The 19371-nt window shown below is 36.8% G+C and overlaps 2 protein-coding genes across 2 annotated transcripts in view; one reads left to right on the top strand and one right to left on the bottom strand.

The window, feature by feature from the left end:
• Positions 1–5056, top strand: part of KIF2A (kinesin heavy chain member 2A) — a 90128-nt gene extending 85072 nt beyond the window's left edge. The window contains exons 17-18 of the mRNA XM_012664507.1: positions 1632–1767; positions 4160–5056. Of these exons, the coding sequence (XP_012519961.1) occupies positions 1632–1767; positions 4160–4245 (222 nt within the window). The 3' untranslated portion in view covers positions 4246–5056. The remainder of the gene's footprint in view (positions 1–1631; positions 1768–4159) is intronic.
• Positions 5057–7281: 2225 nt separating this feature from the next.
• DIMT1 (DIM1 dimethyladenosine transferase 1 homolog (S. cerevisiae)) lies at positions 7282–18967 on the bottom strand. The gene is made up of 12 exons (XM_012664596.1): positions 18697–18967; positions 18271–18344; positions 17028–17114; positions 15518–15579; positions 15344–15437; positions 15209–15258; positions 12469–12592; positions 12236–12328; positions 11234–11298; positions 10552–10615; positions 9260–9366; positions 7282–7769 (listed from the first exon to the last, which is right to left on the bottom strand). The coding sequence occupies exons 1-12, from the start codon at positions 18773–18775 to the stop codon at positions 7727–7729; spliced, it is 942 nt and encodes a 313-aa protein (XP_012520050.1). The 5' UTR covers positions 18776–18967; the 3' UTR covers positions 7282–7726.
• Positions 18968–19371: the final 404 nt, after the last annotated feature.

Here is a 19371-nt window from a genome sequence, read left to right as displayed (position 1 = left end):
GTTGTATATATAAAGACAATTATTTCCCACTCTGCCATTTTATAGATAAAGTTTCAGTTGTTTATTGACAGAACTGGGTGTTCTGGCTTTTAATTCAGTTTCTTTTTACAATTCCATATATCATTCCTCCATATTATGATCTGCCATTTTTCAGTATAGGGTTTTGATGCTCCCTGGTGGTCTCATGGTTAGGATTTGCTGCTTTCAAAATAGGGTTTTCTTAAACAAAAATTAAGTGTATAACTGAAGGAAAAGAAAAAATATTGGGGTATATTTGTGTTTTCTAATCAATACATATATATTTTCTAATAGGTATACCTAAGTTAACCAGTTTTGTCTGGTGATGTATAGTCTCATTGTAATTAGCCATTAAAGTGAATTGATGTCTAGAAAATTGAGATTGTATTCTTCCTAAAAAGCTAGAAAGTACGTATTTTTAGTGTCTAAAAAGCTGTTTCATTCAGAATGATCTGGCCTTGTTAGTATCTGTGTGATATATGACATTGCTAGAAAGTGAAATTCATAGGCTCCATGTACCTAAAATCAATTAAGAATAAACTTGAAGCATTTATGAACAGTAAGTAGCTACTATTTAGAGGTTCATTTGACTCTTCTAAAATTGGCTATCCATTGGTCCCTTATAGTCACAATAATTTTGAAGAGCTGGTATTTAGAATTTAGGGTTACCTCTTGGCCCAACCAATGTAAAGCCCCAACTGGATATGTTAACTGCAGATGTCTTACAAGTGTTGGGGTACCATAGCCCCCATCAAATTGCTTAGTAGCTTTATCATGCCTGTTCTTCCCCCCGTTTTAGGGACAGCCATTGAGGTTTTGAGACTTAGTCTTCTCATTTATGTGTTTGATTCATTTCTTCCCCCAAATCCCCATTCAAGGTAGAGTAAAAATAGAGAAATGAGGTGATCTTGCCCAGCCCATCTTATGTGTTTGTGTTCAAATTTAAGGAAATGCAGTTGACCCTTGAATAATGCAGGGGTTAGGGGTGCTGACTCCACACACAGTTGAAATTATGTGTATAACTTTTGAATCCACCAAAACTTTACTAATATCCTACTATTGACCAGAAGAAGCCTTACCGATAGATAACAGTCAGTTAACACATACTTTATATGTTACATGTATTATATACTGTATTCTTACACTAAAATTAGCTAGAGAAAAGAAAATGTTATTAAGAAAATAATAAGGAAAAGAAAATATATTTAATGTTCATGTAAATGAAAGTAGATCACCATAAAGGTCTTCATCCTCTTTGTCTTCACATTGAGTAGGCTGAGGAGGAAGAGGAAGAGGAGGGGTTGGTCTTACTTTCTCTGGGGTTGCAAAGGCAGCAGAGGTGGAGGAGGTAGAAAGGGAGGCAACAGAAGCAGGCACACTCTGTGTAACTGATATTAAAAAAAGTTGGCGTGTAAGTGGACCTGTCGGTTCAAACCTGTGTTCAGGGGTTAACTATATTTCTTAATTTTATCATCTGTGAATAAAGATGTTTTATGTGTATTAAAATTTTAGAGAATACCTTATTAAGTATGTTTGATTATATTTAACAGAATCTATAAATTGGTTTGTTTTACAGAGAGGCTTATTGTATTATTGAATTTTTGTCCTTTTAGGAATCTATTCGATGGTTAGAAGATGAAAAGGCTCTTCTAGAGATGACTGAAGAAGTAGACTATGATGTAGATTCATATGCTACACAACTTGAAGCTATTCTTGAGCAAAAAATAGACATTTTAACTGAGCTGCGGGGTAATTCTTTTTTCATCTTAGTGTTTGAAATCTGCTTGGTATTGGTATGTATGTTAGTGGGAGGATTTCATATTGCAAGAGGACATCTGAAGTGAAAATTATGGGCACCATTTAGCACCATCTTTCCAGAGGTATAAAGACCAACCATTCAGTTTTTCTAGAAAACGTGGAGTATCATTTCAGATTCTCCCTAGTCATCTTTTTTTTTAGTCTTTTGGGAAAATAAAGACATCTTATGATTAAAGAGAAAAATGTATTATAACAAATTTGTAAATTTTATGTACACATTCAGATTTTTAATTTGGTAGGTTGGTGCTTATTAGAATTTTCTTAGGTTAGGTCTATTCAGGGTCATCTTTCAATAGCCTCGTGTCTGCTGCTTCTTTCTGCACCATCTTGTGTGATGTTTTTCTTTGAACACTTTGTTCTTTAAAAATGAAGGTAAAAGTGTCAAGAGGACTACCCTCTCTACCTTAACTCATGAAGAGAAGAATGTGACTTACCTACACACCATGTCTTTTTGGCCTTTTTAATAGGCTTATCTGTGTAGCTTCAGATATGCTCTCTTCTGTGTGCTAATTTTTTAGGCATTGACAAACTATTGGCTCTGTTTATGTGTGAGTGGGGGACTGTATGTGTGTGTACATGCAATGCAATGTAAACCAGATTGCAATTCCTAGTTTTGGGCAGCAAATAAGCTGCTTAATTTTTTAAAGCAGGCCCTTCATGAAGTTGGTCATTTGTTTTGGTTTTTTTCCCCCACAACTTTTTTATTTACATCGACAGATAAAATTGTATTTGTTATGTACAACGTGATGTTTTGAAGTATATACAGGTTGTATGTCCCTTATCTGAAATAGTTAGAATTGGAAGCATTTTGGATTTTTGGATGTTTTCAGATTTTGGAATATTTGCATTATACTTCCTGGTTAAACATTCCAAATCCAGAAATCTGAAACGCTCCAGTGAGCATTTCCTTTGAGCATAATGTTGGCCCTCAAAGTTTTAAATTTTGGAGCATTTTAGATTTTGGATTTTTGGATTTGGGATGTTCAGCCTACATACATTGTGGAATGGTTGTGAAGTTGGTTGTTTGAAACCATATTCTGTGACTGTTTCCCTAAAATTTACATTTGTTTTTGATGTTCATACTCACGCCTTGATTTAAATTGTCTTGATCATTTCTCTAATCTGTAATAATTCACAATCAGCTTTTGTGTGCATTTTATATTCAGAAGACAGATCATAATGCACTCTAATATTTTTCTTAGTAATATATAGCATTCAACTTGACTTTCCTTTTCTCAGAATTTATGTATAGTAAGCATATCCATAACTTTGAAGAAATTACTATCTAGATACTGCATTTTTCAGTCCTTTCTTAGAAATTAAAGTTTTTTCTTACCATCCAGAGATAATTTTGGATTAATAAGAGAGGTTTGAGAGCTATTATATTAGCAGACACTAGCTCCAGAAGTCCTTAAATTTCTTTCTAAATTTGAGAAAGTTAATTTTTTAAACATCATTATACTTCTGAAAAGGGGAAGGAAATTGAAACTTTTCTTCTGAAGGTTATAGAGTAGGGTTTTATTAACATTTTGGGCCAGGTAAATTTTTGTTGAGGGGTGCTGTCCTGTGCATTGTGCAATGGTCACCAGTATCCTTGGTTTCCATCCACTAGATGACAGTAGCACCACACCAGTTGTGACAAAAATGTACACTGGGGGGTGAAAATCACTCCCAGGTGAGAACCACTATTAAAGAAAGATGTCTCATCTTTAGACAGCTGCCTGTAATTTTGCCTCTGACAAATTACTAACCTATTTCTAGTTCTTATATGACTATAGATCAGTATGTTATAGACAGTAGGACAGAATACGTAAAGAGCAAGCAATGTATTGTTTTGTCATTCCCCCGTTACAATCCGCCCTCACCATTAGGAAAAAAGTCATTCCTTTTTAAAAATTCAAATATCTTTTAAAATTTCATAGCTTTTTAAGCTAAAGGTAAAATAGGAATGGGGAGTAGAAATCTCCTACTATTGAGAGAAGAAATGTCAATTTAACAGTTTAGTAAGAAGCACAGTTTTCCTTTTTGACATGACTGTACATATTTTACACATATAAAACCTGCCTATACTCCAAAAGGAATTCAAATAAATTAAAATTGAAAACTGTAAATGTGCCAAACAGAAGCCTGTTGATAGAAACATAGGTATTTTGGGGATCTGTAACAATTATTTAGTTCTGAGTTTCTACCTGATAGAGAACAAAAGGAAAAACACTGAGTTACTGTTAAGAAATAACATAGTTGACTTGATAGGACCCATAAAGTTGTAAACTGTATTGCATGTAATACAATACTTATTCCCTTGTTCTTTTCTTTTTCCAAGATAAAGTGAAATCTTTTCGTGCTGCTCTACAAGAAGAAGAACAAGCCAGCAAGCAGATAAATCCGAAAAGACCCCGTGCCCTTTAAATTGGCATTTGCTGCTAAAGGATCCCCAGAACCCTCACTACTGTAACATACAATGGTTCAGCTGTAAGGGCCATTTGAAAGTTTGAAATTAAGTGTCTGTGGAAAATGTCTTGTCCTTCACCTGAATGACATTTCAATTTTGTGAAACACTCCTTTGTCTACAAAATGCTTCTAATCCAGGAGGCACAACCAAGAATCGGGATTAGTGAAGCATTTTGTTTCATTTACCCGAATAGTGATTTACTTTTGGAGATCCTTGCCAGTTTTATTTTCTATGTGATGAAGATTGCGGACTCGATCCAGAGGTGGATAGTAGAGGGAAGCCACAGCATTTCCTTTTAACTCGGTTCAATTTTTGTAGCGAGACTGAGCAGTTTTAAATCCTTTGCGTGCATGCATACCTCATCAGTGATTGTACATACCTTGCCCACTCCTAGAGACAGCTGTGCTCACCTCTTCCTGCTTTGTGCCTTGACTAAGGCTATTAACCCTAAATTTCTGAAGCACAGCCAAGATAAACTACATTCCTTATTTGTCATTGTAAATTACCTTTGCGTGTACATTTTTACTGTATTTGAACCATTTTTTTGTGTGTGACTAGTTAATTTTGCAGGATGTGCCATATCATTGAACGGAACTAAAGTCTGTGACAGTGGACATAGCTGCTGGACCATTCCATCTTATATGTAAAGAAATCTGGAATTATGATTTTAAAACCATATAACATGTGATTATAATTTTCTTAGCATTTTCTTTGTAAAGAACTAAAATATAAACTAGTTGGTGTATAATAAAAGTAATGAAATTCTGAGAAGAGTTTTATCTTAGGAAAATACATATATATGCAGTGTGTGTGCCAGTGTGGTATTAACAAGACTAATAGTGCAATTTGATCCTTACCAATACATTTCTTAATTTCAAGTGTTCATTAGCACCCCAAAATGTACTTTTATGTACTGTTAAAGGAAATTGGCTTCTGATGCATGAACATTATATGTACACTGAGAGTAGTCGATAATAGAAGTTAGTTTAAGCCAAGTGTTGACAGTACATAACTCCCTTGGAAAAGAATTAAGCTGAAAAAGAGTTGACTTTGCCTTAAAAGGCAGATCCAAGCTCCATCTGGTACCAAATGTGAAATTTCACCATTATTTGGTGAGAATCACCAAATTCTCACCAATAGATCGGTGTAGGGTATGCTACTTTTTAAATGGCAGCACTTATTTTTACAGATTGCTACTCCAAGGAAAAAAACTGGCCACTTTTCATGTAAATATTTTGTTGAAAGATTTATATATCTCTCTAGGAGTTTTCCCTCAGTTCCCAGGATAGAGTCCAGGAGTAGATTACCCACCAAAAAATCTCCCAAGGATATCTTGCTTTGATTTACTCTAGGGAACTAGCTCATTCATATGGGCCAAAGGGAAGCTATGAATAGAGAGTCACATGAGCCAGATTCTTTACTTCATTGTTCATAAAACCCAGAGGGTAGTTGTGAAAGCTCCTAACACCATGGTGAAAAGCTCTGTAAACATGAAATCTGATACAAATGTAGATTTTCACAGTATGCTTATTAATAAATCTATGGAATGAGTTTTAGAGATAATTTACTTCAATACAATCACCTTTGTTTTGGAAGGGACTCAGGTTTTCTTGCAGTTGTAAAATATATTCTATTTGTGTTTATTTCAAAGGGAAGAGGAAGAATGGAGAACTGTTACTATTGGCCTTGCAGAGCCTATTTAAAAGCATAGTTTTTGAGAATAACCAAGCTTCAAAGGGCAATAAAGATGTGAACTTGTTCATTTTAAAGCACAACAGATCAGCTTTAATTTATTTTTGCAATGGATGGGTACTATCTTTGGAAGGTCTCCTTATAGACAAATACACTGCCTTATACTATGATGGCTCCATTCAGATTAGGAGTCAAGGTATTTTAAAAATTAATACCAAAAAGATCTTGGAGGTAGTATAATTCAGTCCTTCAGCTTTACAGATAGGGAAAACTGAAGGCCAGAAAAGGCATTAAAAACTCAGCAGTTCATAGGCATAGAAGGAAATGACCTAAGAAAGCTGAGTTAAATCTTAAAATTACTCTGTAAGGATAGAATGGTACCAATGAACTTTGCAAAGTAGTTTTTGAAGTTAAAAAAAAAAAATCTACCCTTAAGTATAATTAATATTCATATAACAAAAGTGGGTTGATGGAGCTAAGTAACTTTAATTTTTTTGTTCTGGATTAAGCATTCTTTAGTACTTTCTTAGACTTGAAAGCTGATATCCCTATTAATAAATAAGAACATGCATTATTTTAACTGTGTGGTAACATTACTATATGACTTTGAAGCCAGATTTCAAAATCTGGCTGTGCTAAATTAAGTGAAAATACTCCTTCTATTAAGTTAGGTGTAAAGAAAGCCAAATATCAATGAAGATATTTTTATTAATTTTCTTATATCAATAAAATAGCTACTATAATTCTCTATTCAAGTATATTAACATCACTGGGTATTACACTGATTAAACATAGTAGCTAATAAGACTTGCTAATGAAATTGCTATTGAAATTCTCAATCTGACAGTTTTAAAATAGCTTAAAACTAAGCACCAGGTATATGAAAAAATACTGGAAATTTTAATTATCCATAGTCATGAATACTGGGAATGTATAGTTGTGGGGAAATGACTGTTTTTTTAAAGTTGAAAACAGATTTTAATTATAAAACCTGTTTTGATTTAAAAAGCCCTTTGAAATTTTGCTACACCTATACTTTTTCCCCCAAGAAAAACCATAATTTTATAGTTAATTTCATTATAGTTGAGCTTCTCATTTTACAAGTAAGAAGTCATGCCCAGAATATGCCCAGCACAGCATAGTGGCAGCAGCAGACTCAGGGTTCCCAGAACCCTGATGTAGTCTATGATGCTACAGAATAGCTCAAGAGGCAATAAGAGGAGACACTGTATAGGATAAATATGGAACAGAATGAGAGAAGCAAAGTAAAAACACTTTAAGAGACAATTGTTTTACTGTACATGTGAATAACAAGAAATGGTATGGGAAATATGTGACTAGAGAAGCATATTTTAACTTTTTTACTACTTGAGGGACAGAGCTAAAGGCTCTCACGGTATATAACACAGTAAATAGAAAAGTAACATCTTTATATGATAAACTGTTAGAAATGATAAATTTAAGTATGAAGTTGTGCGTATCTGCGGCTCTTGAACTTGAAGATTATTATGAATAGATTGGCCCCTGCCCTATGTTATATATTAAAAACAAACCAAAACCCAAAAAACTTAGGACCTTATTACTGACCACCTTAAAAATTTAGAATAATTGGTGACAACAGTAGTTTTAAGCCAAAAATAGTCAAATAAATAACGTCCCAGTAGAGCAAAAGCAAAGTTCATCTTCTCAAATGATGAAAATACATAATTTCTTTTCTTGACCTTGAAAATTCTGTTTTCCAAATACCTAGGAAAAATGAATACCTTCTGCATTGAATCCATGTAGCAATCTGAAAAAAAGAAACCAGAATGGAATGGTATTGAAAAGCTAATATGTGGCACATAATGGTGTATAATTCTATACCAGTAATTCTAAAACAACACGTCAGCATACTCATGCAGCCCACCCACTCCTCACACGAGTCATTAAAGAAACCTTACTGTCCAACTAAATGTATATGATATATATTGGTTAAAACCATGTCATGTTGGTGCCTCTTTCACTGTAGCCTATATGTCTTAGTTATAATGAATTTGACTAGAATTGTCTTAGACTTCGACTATCCCCGATCTAAGAGCTCACTGGCATTTGTTCCATTTCAACATGGTAAAGGAACAAAAGCTGTTTAGAATTAGAGGTAGAAGTCAGATAAATGACCAATCTTAATATGCCCATTCTTCCTTTCTGAGCTGTTTTGAGGTTCAAATACTTACACCTGTTTCTCTCTGTGGAATACCTGTTTTTATTAGATTTTAGTTAGCAAACTGCACATGCTCAATAACCTTGAGGAAATTCAGTGAAAAAGGAGGAAGATAAAATATTTTTGTTTCGACCTGAAATTATTTTTAGGCTAGCTCATAGGAACAGGTCCAGGTAAATTAAAATGTCTGAAAAAGCAAAGTAGGTACTTAGGAATAGTGTTCAACACCTAGGACTAACATCTAATAAAGACTCAGCAGTAATGACAGCATTTGTCTTAGTAATATAGAACTGTGTTTCCAGCTTAGAAAAAGTAAAACCAATGACTTCTGTAACAATCTACCCTCATTCAGCCTCTAGAATATGGAAGCTTTAAAAGTGAATTGGCTAAATAGGCAAGAACTTCTGAAAGTTAATGTGTTAATTAAAAACAAAGAGTATAGGTTAATAATTACCTGGGTAATTAACTGAAGCCTTACTCTGCTTTCATAAGACTTACTTGCTTACTTAAAGGAAAACAGATTTTGGTCTAAATTGCCCAGATAATTATGACACCTTTTTACCCAAGATATGTAGAACCTGCCTCAGGCTACAAACCAACTAACTGTATTACTAAATGGATAACCAGGTATGACTTTAACTGGCATTATTTCATGCTTAAGATCTATATAACAACAGCTATTCCCAATAAGGAAATAAAAAAAATTAGATCCAGTTACACATACTTTGATTTTTTCTGCCTTATGGGCTACTCTGGAGGGACAAGCTATTAAGACAAGGACCGTGAATGAGAGTTGGGGGAAGGAGCAGGAAGGGAGGAGCATGTACACCACAACACACATTAACACAGAGGCAACCTTCTGGCTCAGACTGTTTTTTACTACTATGAAAACAAAATGGTCATTCTGCTGCAGCTAACTAGCCTCCATCTTCTACACCAAATACTATTCCATGCCATGGAAGTGCTATGCAATAACTCTCCCAGGTAGCACCTTATACCGCTTAAAAGCCTTTAAATCTCTAATCTGAAGGTGTCACAGTAAAGAAATGTAAAGACTTAGGAAACAAAAATGTAATTACCTGATGAAGTCATCTATGTCCATGGAACGGGCCCGTTTGTCACTAAAACCTGTGCTGGTTAGGATTTGCTGTATTTTATCTGCTATGCTGAAATCTTCTGGTATTATCTATCAATATAAGATTCAGAATAAATGAACAACATATCTTTAATGAATCACCCTGACTCTTTTTTTTTTTAGTTCAGTAAGTCATAAAATAGTCACTTTTAATACATATCTGTTATAACAGTTTGGAAAGCCTGATTGTTTGTGTAAGACTTGGATCTCTAATTAGTTAAGTGGTTGACCTTTACCACATAACAAATACTCAGTATAACTTGAATGAGTAATCACGTATATTGGCATTTTTCTTTAAAATTCTGAAATAGTTACCAGTTTCAGACTTCACGAAACAATTGAAACTGTAAACTAAATTTTAAAGCAATTGTTAATCCTTTCAAAATAACTCACATTTTCTTGCCACAGATTTCACCTAACCAGCTAATTTTTCTCAGAGATGACCTCTCCAACCTTGAGAATATTAAGTATTTTATACTTAATTCACATCTTTTATCCAAAGATTTTTCTTAATCTAGCTTAATATTTTTTTACTTAGGCAGATTATATAATGACTTTATCCATAAAAAAGAAAATGGAAATCATATTGTGATACATTAAAATCATATAGAATCATAAAAAGTACAAAATAAAGTTGCCTTTGTCTACTTAAACTGAAAACCAAAAAGTTAGCAATCATCACACACTCCTTATATATGGATATGTGCATGTGTGCACACTTGTTTAAAGAAAGTGTTGCACAGATGCTAAGTGGCATAAGGCTCACAATAAAAAATCTATTCAGCTTTTACTTTATTCTAATTATTTTAATTTCTGAGTGCTAAAAGTTATAAAGAAAATAGTAACTTTATAATTGCTATGTGAGCAATAAGGGATGGTCACAATTCAGAGGACAGTAAATTGTACACAATTTAAGCTGAGCAAGCTACATGAATCTACACCTTTAGGGAAATTCTAACTGCTGAATCTGATGCTTGTTACAGCTAAAAACAACTGTCAGTAATTAAAGAGGAGCGGGTAGAGTAACCAAGCTTGCTCAGATCTGTTCCACAGAATACAAAACACTGATTTGTTAGAATTCAAGTCAAAATTTTGCTAGTTAGCATTATACTGCTATCTTTTAAGGATCCTATGGAATGTACAAAATAATCTCATAATGATAGATTTAAAAGAATAAAAATAGGACATTTTAAAGGAAAACAAATCAGTGAAACTATAGAAACATTTTCTACTTACAGTATTATGGACCGAACAATGAATTCTGTAGTTTTTTTCCAATAGCTGTTGCACTGCACTTGATCTATAGCATAAAGATTATTATTCCTCAGAAATTACACATGATTTCCTTTCAGTTTAGATGAGATTAAATCTATGGTCCTTATGGTAAAATTAAGGAATTTTAAAAGGTGTTGAATATTTTAACATATGAAGGAAACATTAATTATATTTAAAAAGTAAAGTCCTGATAAACATCTCTTAAATTTTTAGGTAAGTTCTAGACCCTCTACAAAACGTCCCCTTTAAAAAAAAAAAAATCCAAACCCTCTGAAACTGGCTCTCATAAACTCCAAATTGGTATGTTAAATTTTTCCAAATTAATAAAATGGCACAAATCCTTCGCGAGTGTGGAAGGGGTCGATCATCACCCAATTTTTCCAACAAAAACCTAGGCAGATGTATGGTCAGAGTTTTGGGGTTTTTTTTCCTGTTTTGCCAAAAACCTGATCTGAATGCCAACTCCAGGAACTTTCTTTGTTAAATTCTCCTGCCTCCCCAAGTCCAAATTTAAAAAGGTGAAGTTTTTCTAGACATGGATAATCTTTATGGTGTAGGGTAGCTGTTCAGGAAAAGGACCAAATTCTACCATAATATCTGGAGTACTGGTCCTCTGTACGTTACAAATCAGTAAAATACTTACTTAAATGCAGCAGAAAGAGTCTTGTTTTTCCTAACAAAGGTGATTCTTACGAGGCCATCCCATTCCTGAAATATAAAGTGATGTTTTCTTCAAAATATAAACCTCTTGTCTATGCCTGTTATGTATTGTTTTGTCAATATATAAAACTGGAGGAGTTTCTGGAGTTCTGAAAATGTTCTACATCTTGATCTGGTAGGCACACATATTAATATATATGCAAAAGTAAGATGTGTACCAGATTTCTGCACTTTGGTGTACTTCAATGAATATATTTATTTTTTCCTCAATTTTTTTAAAAACTGGAAAAAATAAAGTCAGGCATGGTGGCACATGACTACTCAGGAGGCTGAGGTGGGAGGATCACTTGAGCCTAGGAGTTTGAGTCTAGCCTGGTAACAACAACAACAAAAAAACCCAACATGGCATTTATGTAGATCTGAGTATCATTTTCAAAAATAAGACTCAAAACAGGCATGATTTAGGAGATAGCCTGTGCAACACACCTAAACTTCCTTGAAAGAGTTACCGACAGACCACTCCACCTGCTACCAGCTGACTACACAATCATGTTTTTCTCTAATGTGACTATAGAAAGGTTTTTCATCAAGTGTCCTGGCTTTCTTCTCTTTTTGAATCACGAAAAACAAGATTTACGATTAAAAAGTGTTACCCGCAATACTACTTTAAAACAACTATTTTCATTTTGTTTTCCAAGTTTTATTCAAACAGAAACATGTTTTCCACAGCTATAATCCAAGTGAAATATAACTGCATTCTAATCTTTTTGCCTTTTACAAACATTTCCATGCCGTTTAGTGGACTTCGTAACTACTTTGTATCAAATTATTCCATCTATTCCATCACAGGGGATGTATCATAATTAACATTTTCCTATGTTTGGATATTTAGGTTGACTCAATATTTTTCTACTGCTATAGACACACATCTTCTAGCTGGGACTTTTTTTTCCCTTTATTTAATGACCTACTATTTTAACCTCACCTGAAAATTGATGGGTGGTGGTGGATTCTTAGGTTCTATCCTTACAACACTGGATTCCACCTTGGGTGGTGGTCTGAAGTTATTCTTTCCAACCTGTTAATCAGAAAATATTTAAGTGGTACTCTCAACGGCAACTTTCAGTTAGTAATCAAAGATGCTCTTCTCACAGAAAGCACAGCTAGATGCTCAAAGATAAATTAAGCTAGATTATTTGAATAACAAACATCACTTACTTTCATCAGATGGTCCACACGTGCTAATAGCTGTGTGTTAATTGAAAGTCTGCAGTATAACTTATCTCCAGGTTTTGCAACCAGTCGGAGAGCAAATTCTCTTTGGAACATAAGTATAGCACATCTGAAAAGAAAGCAGAAAGGAATAAGGAAAATGGTCACTTTCAACTAAATGTAATTTAACTGTAATAAATTATCTTGGGAGAAATCGAGAGCAAAGCAATAATCAGCTAATTACAAGGCAGAAGAATACTTTATTACTCCAAAATGAGACAGCTGGCTTTGTTTTCTGTTTTATAATGGCCACACCCTAACCCCAAGGAAGATGGCTTGCATATGTAAGCCCTCAATGATCAGATGAGGAAGTATTTCAAATCGGCACTAGTCCATCACCCCCTTCTATGAAAACAAAAATAAAACAAAATTGACTCAGTAATAGAATTATATTCATGGGGTAGCAAACATCCTTAAGGAAGAGGTAAAGCTGGAGAAGCTGATTGTGATCAATATTCAATATTCTTTTTTTTTTTTAGCAAGAGTCTCACTCTTTTGCCTGGGCTAGAGTGAGTGCAGTGGTATCATCACAGCTCACTGCAACTTCCAACTCCTGGGCTCAAGCAATCCTCTTGCCTCAGCTTCCCGAGTAGCTAGGACCACAGGATTTAACAGGATGAAAGATGTGGAAGCTTTACCGGCAAGCAATGGGGAGGCTTTATGGATGCTAACGAACAAGAGAAGAGCTACTTCAAAGCTGCATTTTGACTTTCAAACTTTTTCAACAACGAGTCACACCAAGAAATACATTTGACATTGCAACCCAGGCCACAGATATCTATATGTGTTTATATACTGTTGTTTCAAAACAAAAGTTTCCTAAAACTATAATCACCTGGACCACATGCAATACCCTCTGATATATTCTATTCTACGTCATTGGGAAAAAAAAAAAAAGGATGGTCATGACTCAGTAAATTTATTTTATTACCACTAAGGGGTTTCTGACTTGCAGTTTGAAAGCCACTAGTATAGACCGTACAAGGAGACTTCAAAAAGCTCATGGAAAAATGGCATTAAAAGAGAAAAATAAAAAACATAAGATTTATCTCTCAACGTAAGCTGCATCAAGGTCAAGACGCTTTTATCGGCAATGATACCAACCATTTGGTCCATCCTTAAAGAACAGAGCCCTGAGAATTTAACCAGTTTGATGTAGTCTTTTTTAATTAACTGAAAAAAGGGGTGCCCTTTAAAGATTTTTTAAGATTAGAGAACAAAAAGAATTCAGGAGTCAAATCAGGACTGTAAGATACCTAATGATTTCCCACTAAAACTCTTGCAAAATTGCCCTTGTTTGATGAGAGGAATGAGCAGGAGCACTGATGTGGTAAAGGAATCTCTGGTAAAGCTTTCCTGGGCATTTTTATGCTAAAGCTTTGATTAACTTTCTCGTAATAAGCAAATGTTATTATTCTTTGGCCCTCCAGAAAGTCAAAGAAAAATGCCTTGGCCGGCGCGGTGGCTCACGCCTGTAATCCTAGCTCTCTGGGAGGCCGAGGCGGGCGGATTGTTTGAGCTCAGGAGTTCGAAACCAGCCTGAGCAAGAGTGAGACCCCATCTCTACTAAAAATAGAAAGAAATTAATTGGACAACTAAAAAACTATATAGAAAAAACTAGCCGGGCATGGTGGCATATGCCTGTAGTCCCAGCTACTCGGGAGGCTGAGGCAGGAGGATCACTTGAGCCCAGGAGTTGGAGGCTGCTGTGAGCTAGGCTGACGCCACGGCACTCTAGCCCAGGCAAAAGAGTGAGACTGTCTCAAAAAAAAAAAGAAAAAAGAAAAATGCCTTGAGCATCCCAAAAAGTATTTCCATGACCTATGTTTCTGACCAGTCCATTTTTGCTTTGACTGGACTACTTCCACCTCTTGGCAGCCACTACTTTGATTGTGCTTTGTCTTCAGGATCATACTGGTAAAGCTGTTTCATCTACTCTTATAATTCTTTGAAGAAATGCTTATTGATCTCACTTGTTTAAAATTTCTAATGGAAGTTCTGCTTTTGAGCTGGTTACGGTGGCTCACACCTATAATCCCAGCTACTTGGGAGGCCGAGGCAAGAGGATTGCTTAAGGCCAGGAGATCGAGACCAACCTGAGCAACATAGTGAGAACGCCATTTCTACAAAAAAAAAAAAAAAAAATTAGCTGAGCATAGTGGCACATGCCTGAAGTCCCAGCTGCTACTCGAGAGGCTGAGGCAGGAGGATCACTTGAGCCCAGGAGTTCGAGGTTACAGTGAGCCACCACTGTCCTGGGCAACAGTGAGAGACCTTATCTATATATGTAAAAAGGAAAAGAAAAGAAATCCGTGTATTCTGTGCATAGTTTTTTCATAATATGCATTTTCCATGAACTTTCTGAAGACCCCTTGTACTAGAGACTAGTTAGGAGGCCACTGCAATTGTCTAGACATAGGTAATAAAAAGTCTGACCTAGACTAATGGCAAGATTAAAAAATAGGGAAAAGCTGCCTGGTTTCAGACACAGAACCTATACCATACTTCCCACAAATAACCTTTATCAATTGAAAAAGAGAGAGAGAAAAGACCTCCATACAAATGAATATTTTCCACAAAAATTCCCCAGTAGTTTCTCAATTGACTTTCATTTTCAGCTGTATTCATGGCCTAAATCGTCCATCTTTTTAAAATTTGGCAGTAACTCTGGTCTTTTGTTACAAACCTGAAAAAAGGTCTGTGCAACAACAGCTTGAAGACAAAAGGAGAAGAGATCTGTAAGAGAATTAACTAGTTACTTCTGGGAGAGACACACCAGACGAAAACTTAGTATGATGTTCCTGACAATTTGAGGACATACCTGATAAGGCAAATTTGCCACACAAGCATCAAAGAATGGCAAATCTGTTTTCAACACATCACCCACCATTACTTGAAGTTTGCTGGCCAGAGGCCTGATAAAAAAAGAAGAAATTTAAAAAGAATGTTGTTTCATGAAATTGAAATGCACTTTAATTCTATTATGTATACTCACGTGCCCTGAACTCTTTTGTGTAGTTCTGCTACTAGCCTTGGGTCAAGTTCACAGGCAACTACCTAAATTGTTTAAAAAAAGTTTCTTTAGGTTAATTATGGAGTATAAATCTTTTCTTATTATCCCTATAGTAATTCTTACATGATTTAAATTTCTTTTCCCAAGTCTATCATCAATATTCAATATTCTTTTTTTTTTTTAGCAACTCTACAACTCTTGGGAAATAGTCTCTCGATTGTACTCCCCCATTTTAAACAACAAACACACCACTCAAAAAAGTAGATGACCAGATTATGAGTTCTACCTAAATATTCAACAGAATTACCATGTTTTGTCTGTCTCCATGCTTTCTAACTGAACAGATGATGAAAAAAATACACACTATGTCTGTGTAGTCAGTGTTCTTAGGCAGGAGCACACAATGCAACTGCTGTTAGAATGTGTGTATCACTTCTCTCGTCTACTGGGATCCAGAATACGTAACAGACATAAATTCTCAAGTAAATGAAAACACACCACATAAGGTCAAAATAAGGCTGAAATTGTAATTTTACTGCAATTTCAGGTAAGGTTTCTCTGACTTCCAAAAAGACTACATCTACAGCGTCGACAAATGTGCTGCTTATTCTGTTTGGCTCCCAAATCCACTCTCTACCTTTCTCTGTGCCCCGTAGGCAATGCAGTCCAGCTCCCTGACCCTTTGACTTCTGTTGGGCTGGCCAGTGAAAGGCACAAGGGGAGGGGCTGGCTACTTATTTCCTAATTCCTGCCTCATGTCTTGCAGAAGTTTTGGCAGTGGCAATATTCTGCTATGAGTGGCTCCTCTTCCATGGCTCCTACTCTCACTGGGCTCCAGTAACAGTTTCCTGCCCTTCTGCTGAGGCCTTTAGATGGTAACTGTCTCCTGCTGTGGCTAGTCACTAGTTTCACTAATGCTTACTGGGTCCGTTAACCCCACTCCCACATGTCCATAACAGTCTCTTCATTAAACTCTCTTCAGATAAACCCTTTAAAATGTGCTGCTTGCTTCCGCTAGGACACAACAATGGTTCCATTTAAGTGGAAGTTGGGTCAGCCAAGACACAAAGAAGATACCAGCAACATCCAGGTGGTACCCAATCTCAGAGACCTGAGCTCCAGCTCTGCAGGTCTCTTCCTCCAAAGTTCTGGATTCCAACAATTCCAATCTCTTGGTTTTGCTCCCCCAGGCCTCGAGGTGGTAGCTGCTCTTTGCAATTATTATTTTGGGGTTATTTCAGTGTCCCTATTTTTTTCTTTTAGTCCTCTAACAAACATGTAACCAATTCCCTACATTAAAATCACTGTTGAAATACCTAATGTGGTTTGTTTTCCTGACTAAAATATATTTTCTAAAATAAAATTTCTAGCAAGGGATTAAGAGTTACTATTAAAATAATAGCAATTAATTAAAACAGATTTACATTTGTAAACCAGATGAGCTCACTCGCATAGTCATTTCTGATACCAAAACATTAAATCATCTTTTTACCTTTTTTGCCTTTTCTAACAACTTTACAGTCATGTTGCCAGTTCCAGGTCCAACTTCCAGCACCACATCAGTTGGTCTTAAGGCAGCCTAAAAACAAGCAAAACCACTTTAGCTCTTCTGGCGCATCTGAACACATAATTTAATTTATACCTAAACATCTTTGCTTGGAAGTACTTGGTTAAGAAATCTTACTCCAACTCCATTTTTAGATTTCTTCATGATCTATGTGGTGAACAAAGTTACCTCAATAACATTAGGTACAAATGAAAATCTAAGACCTCTCCTAATTTGTGGGAATACTCAAACTTTAGGAGTCACAAAAGCGGGAATAGCAGCTCTTTCTGGGATTGGCATTCTGCTTTCTTCCTTGGAAATGATTTCAATAGCTACTTGTTACCAACTCTGTTCATATCAACAAGTTTGCATGGGAAAAGACTGTACATGTTGGGCAGAGTTTCTCAATTTTCAACTCATGTCTGGTTTCAGAGATGCAGGAGTGTGAGAAACTGTACACAAAACTGGTTGTATGCAAACAGCTGTAATACTCTAGGTCCATAGTTTTCATCAGATGCTCAAAGAAATTCATAAGCTACAAAGGTTAAAAAATTAGGCCAACCCGCATTTTGCAAATTACACTAAGTCTGATAAGATCCTTTAATGCTCTTTCTACAGCTCCAGGATGCTTCCCTTGCTTGTAACCCTTAAGGGCATTTAAGCCACGTATATTTCACCTCCTAGCACCCCAACCATCCATATCAATAAGAGAACCGCAAAAAACCAGATAGGAGGAATACTCCAAATAATTTATGTATGGCACTGGAATATGCCAAATTAATTTATATGCAATACTCTAAGTTCTTCTGGGGAACAAACTTCCTAATGTATGGTTTAGACATAAGTTTCAGACTCTGGAGCAAATAAAAACTAAAAGTGATATGGTACTAGAAAAAAGTGATTAGTAATAGAAGAATGATAATCCGGAATTGAACAAGTACAAAGGTCCAGCTATGAAGTAGATAATCCACAGAAAGACCAAGAATTTGGGGCCAGGAGAAATCCAGACCCACAGAATGAATCTTATCACGCACAAGACAGCCTACAAATCCCAGACAATCTTTTAATGTAGTCAACAAATATTTATAAAGTTATCTATTTTATGCCAGGCATCCTCTCTGCGTTTAAGTATTCCCAAGAATAAAATTAATAAGCCAACAACTCTCTCCCTTTCCTCTTCCACACCCACCTTATCAATAATGCTGTTAACAATGAGAGGATTTTTCAAAATGTGCTGCCCAATCCCCGTGTTGAACATGAGTCCTGGAAGAAAATACGAAAGAGCTTTAATTTCTCTGCTAAGATGAGATACTAGACTGTCCCAGGAAAGAAAGCAGGATGGGTAGGAGTTAGAGTTCTGCGCCAACTAGGGCCACTAAACGTCAAGCTCCGGCCCGGGGCTAGCAAATGCCTGAAGTCCATCCCTTCCGCTGGAAAGGTAGCCGGGCGGAGTGCAGGGTCCGCGGCCCGCGCTCTGGGAACCCCGGACTTACGCGCCCAGGGGAGCGCGGATTCCGACCAGCCTCGAGCAGCCGCTCAGGCCTCGGTCAGTACCCTAGGGTTGGTCCCGCCGGAAGGCCGGACCCGATCCCCGCTTCCTCCCGGGGCTCCGCACCTCCGGCGCTCTTCAGCTCCCCGCAGTGTTCCTGCCGCTGGCGGCGGCGGCCGATCGCCCCCGACTTGACCTTCGGCATCTCTGCAGGAAGCGGGCACACAGGTCCGGGAAGTCAAGCAGGACCAAAGTAGGGGCTAGCTGGAGAAACCCACCACGTGGGAATCGCAGTCCTCACCGCCCGACCACTCCCACCTCTCTCCCACCACGGCCCGACGCGTGGAGAGCCGTCCCGAATGCTTCGGGCTCCTCCCCCAGAAGGAGGGCGGACCTTGCAGCCTAGTGGCTGCCGGGAATTGTAGTCTCCAGAGGGAGGAAAGCCTAAACTCGGGAGCCTATAGACCCCAGAAGGCACCGCGCTGCCGATGCTCCCAATTTGGAAGTTTGGATTGGCTGATTTAGAGTCCGGGGCGGGGCCTCTCGCCCTTGTCCGCTAGGAGTTTGTTAACAGGGTGTTGGTGTGGCACTCTCGGCGTTGAGAAAGCTGTTTAGGTTATGTAATGGCATTAAGCCTGTGGATGCTTTGTAAGGCCAGGTTCTGAGATCTCTTCACGTGCCTCGCTCCTGCTTTCCCGAGATGGTGGGGTGGGAAAGCCAGGATTTGGGGATGAGGAGCTTACTCCTCTGGGGAATGTATTATCCCCGCTGCTTGCTCTGGGGAAAAGAACTCCGTGAATG

Source organism: Propithecus coquereli, unplaced genomic scaffold (genome assembly GCF_000956105.1).
Source record: "Propithecus coquereli isolate 6110/MARCELLA unplaced genomic scaffold, Pcoq_1.0 Scaffold9, whole genome shotgun sequence".
NCBI lineage: Eukaryota > Metazoa > Chordata > Mammalia > Primates > Indriidae > Propithecus > Propithecus coquereli.
The sequence above is the reverse complement of the archived record's forward strand: the minus strand, read 5'-3'. Positions and strand labels throughout refer to the sequence as shown.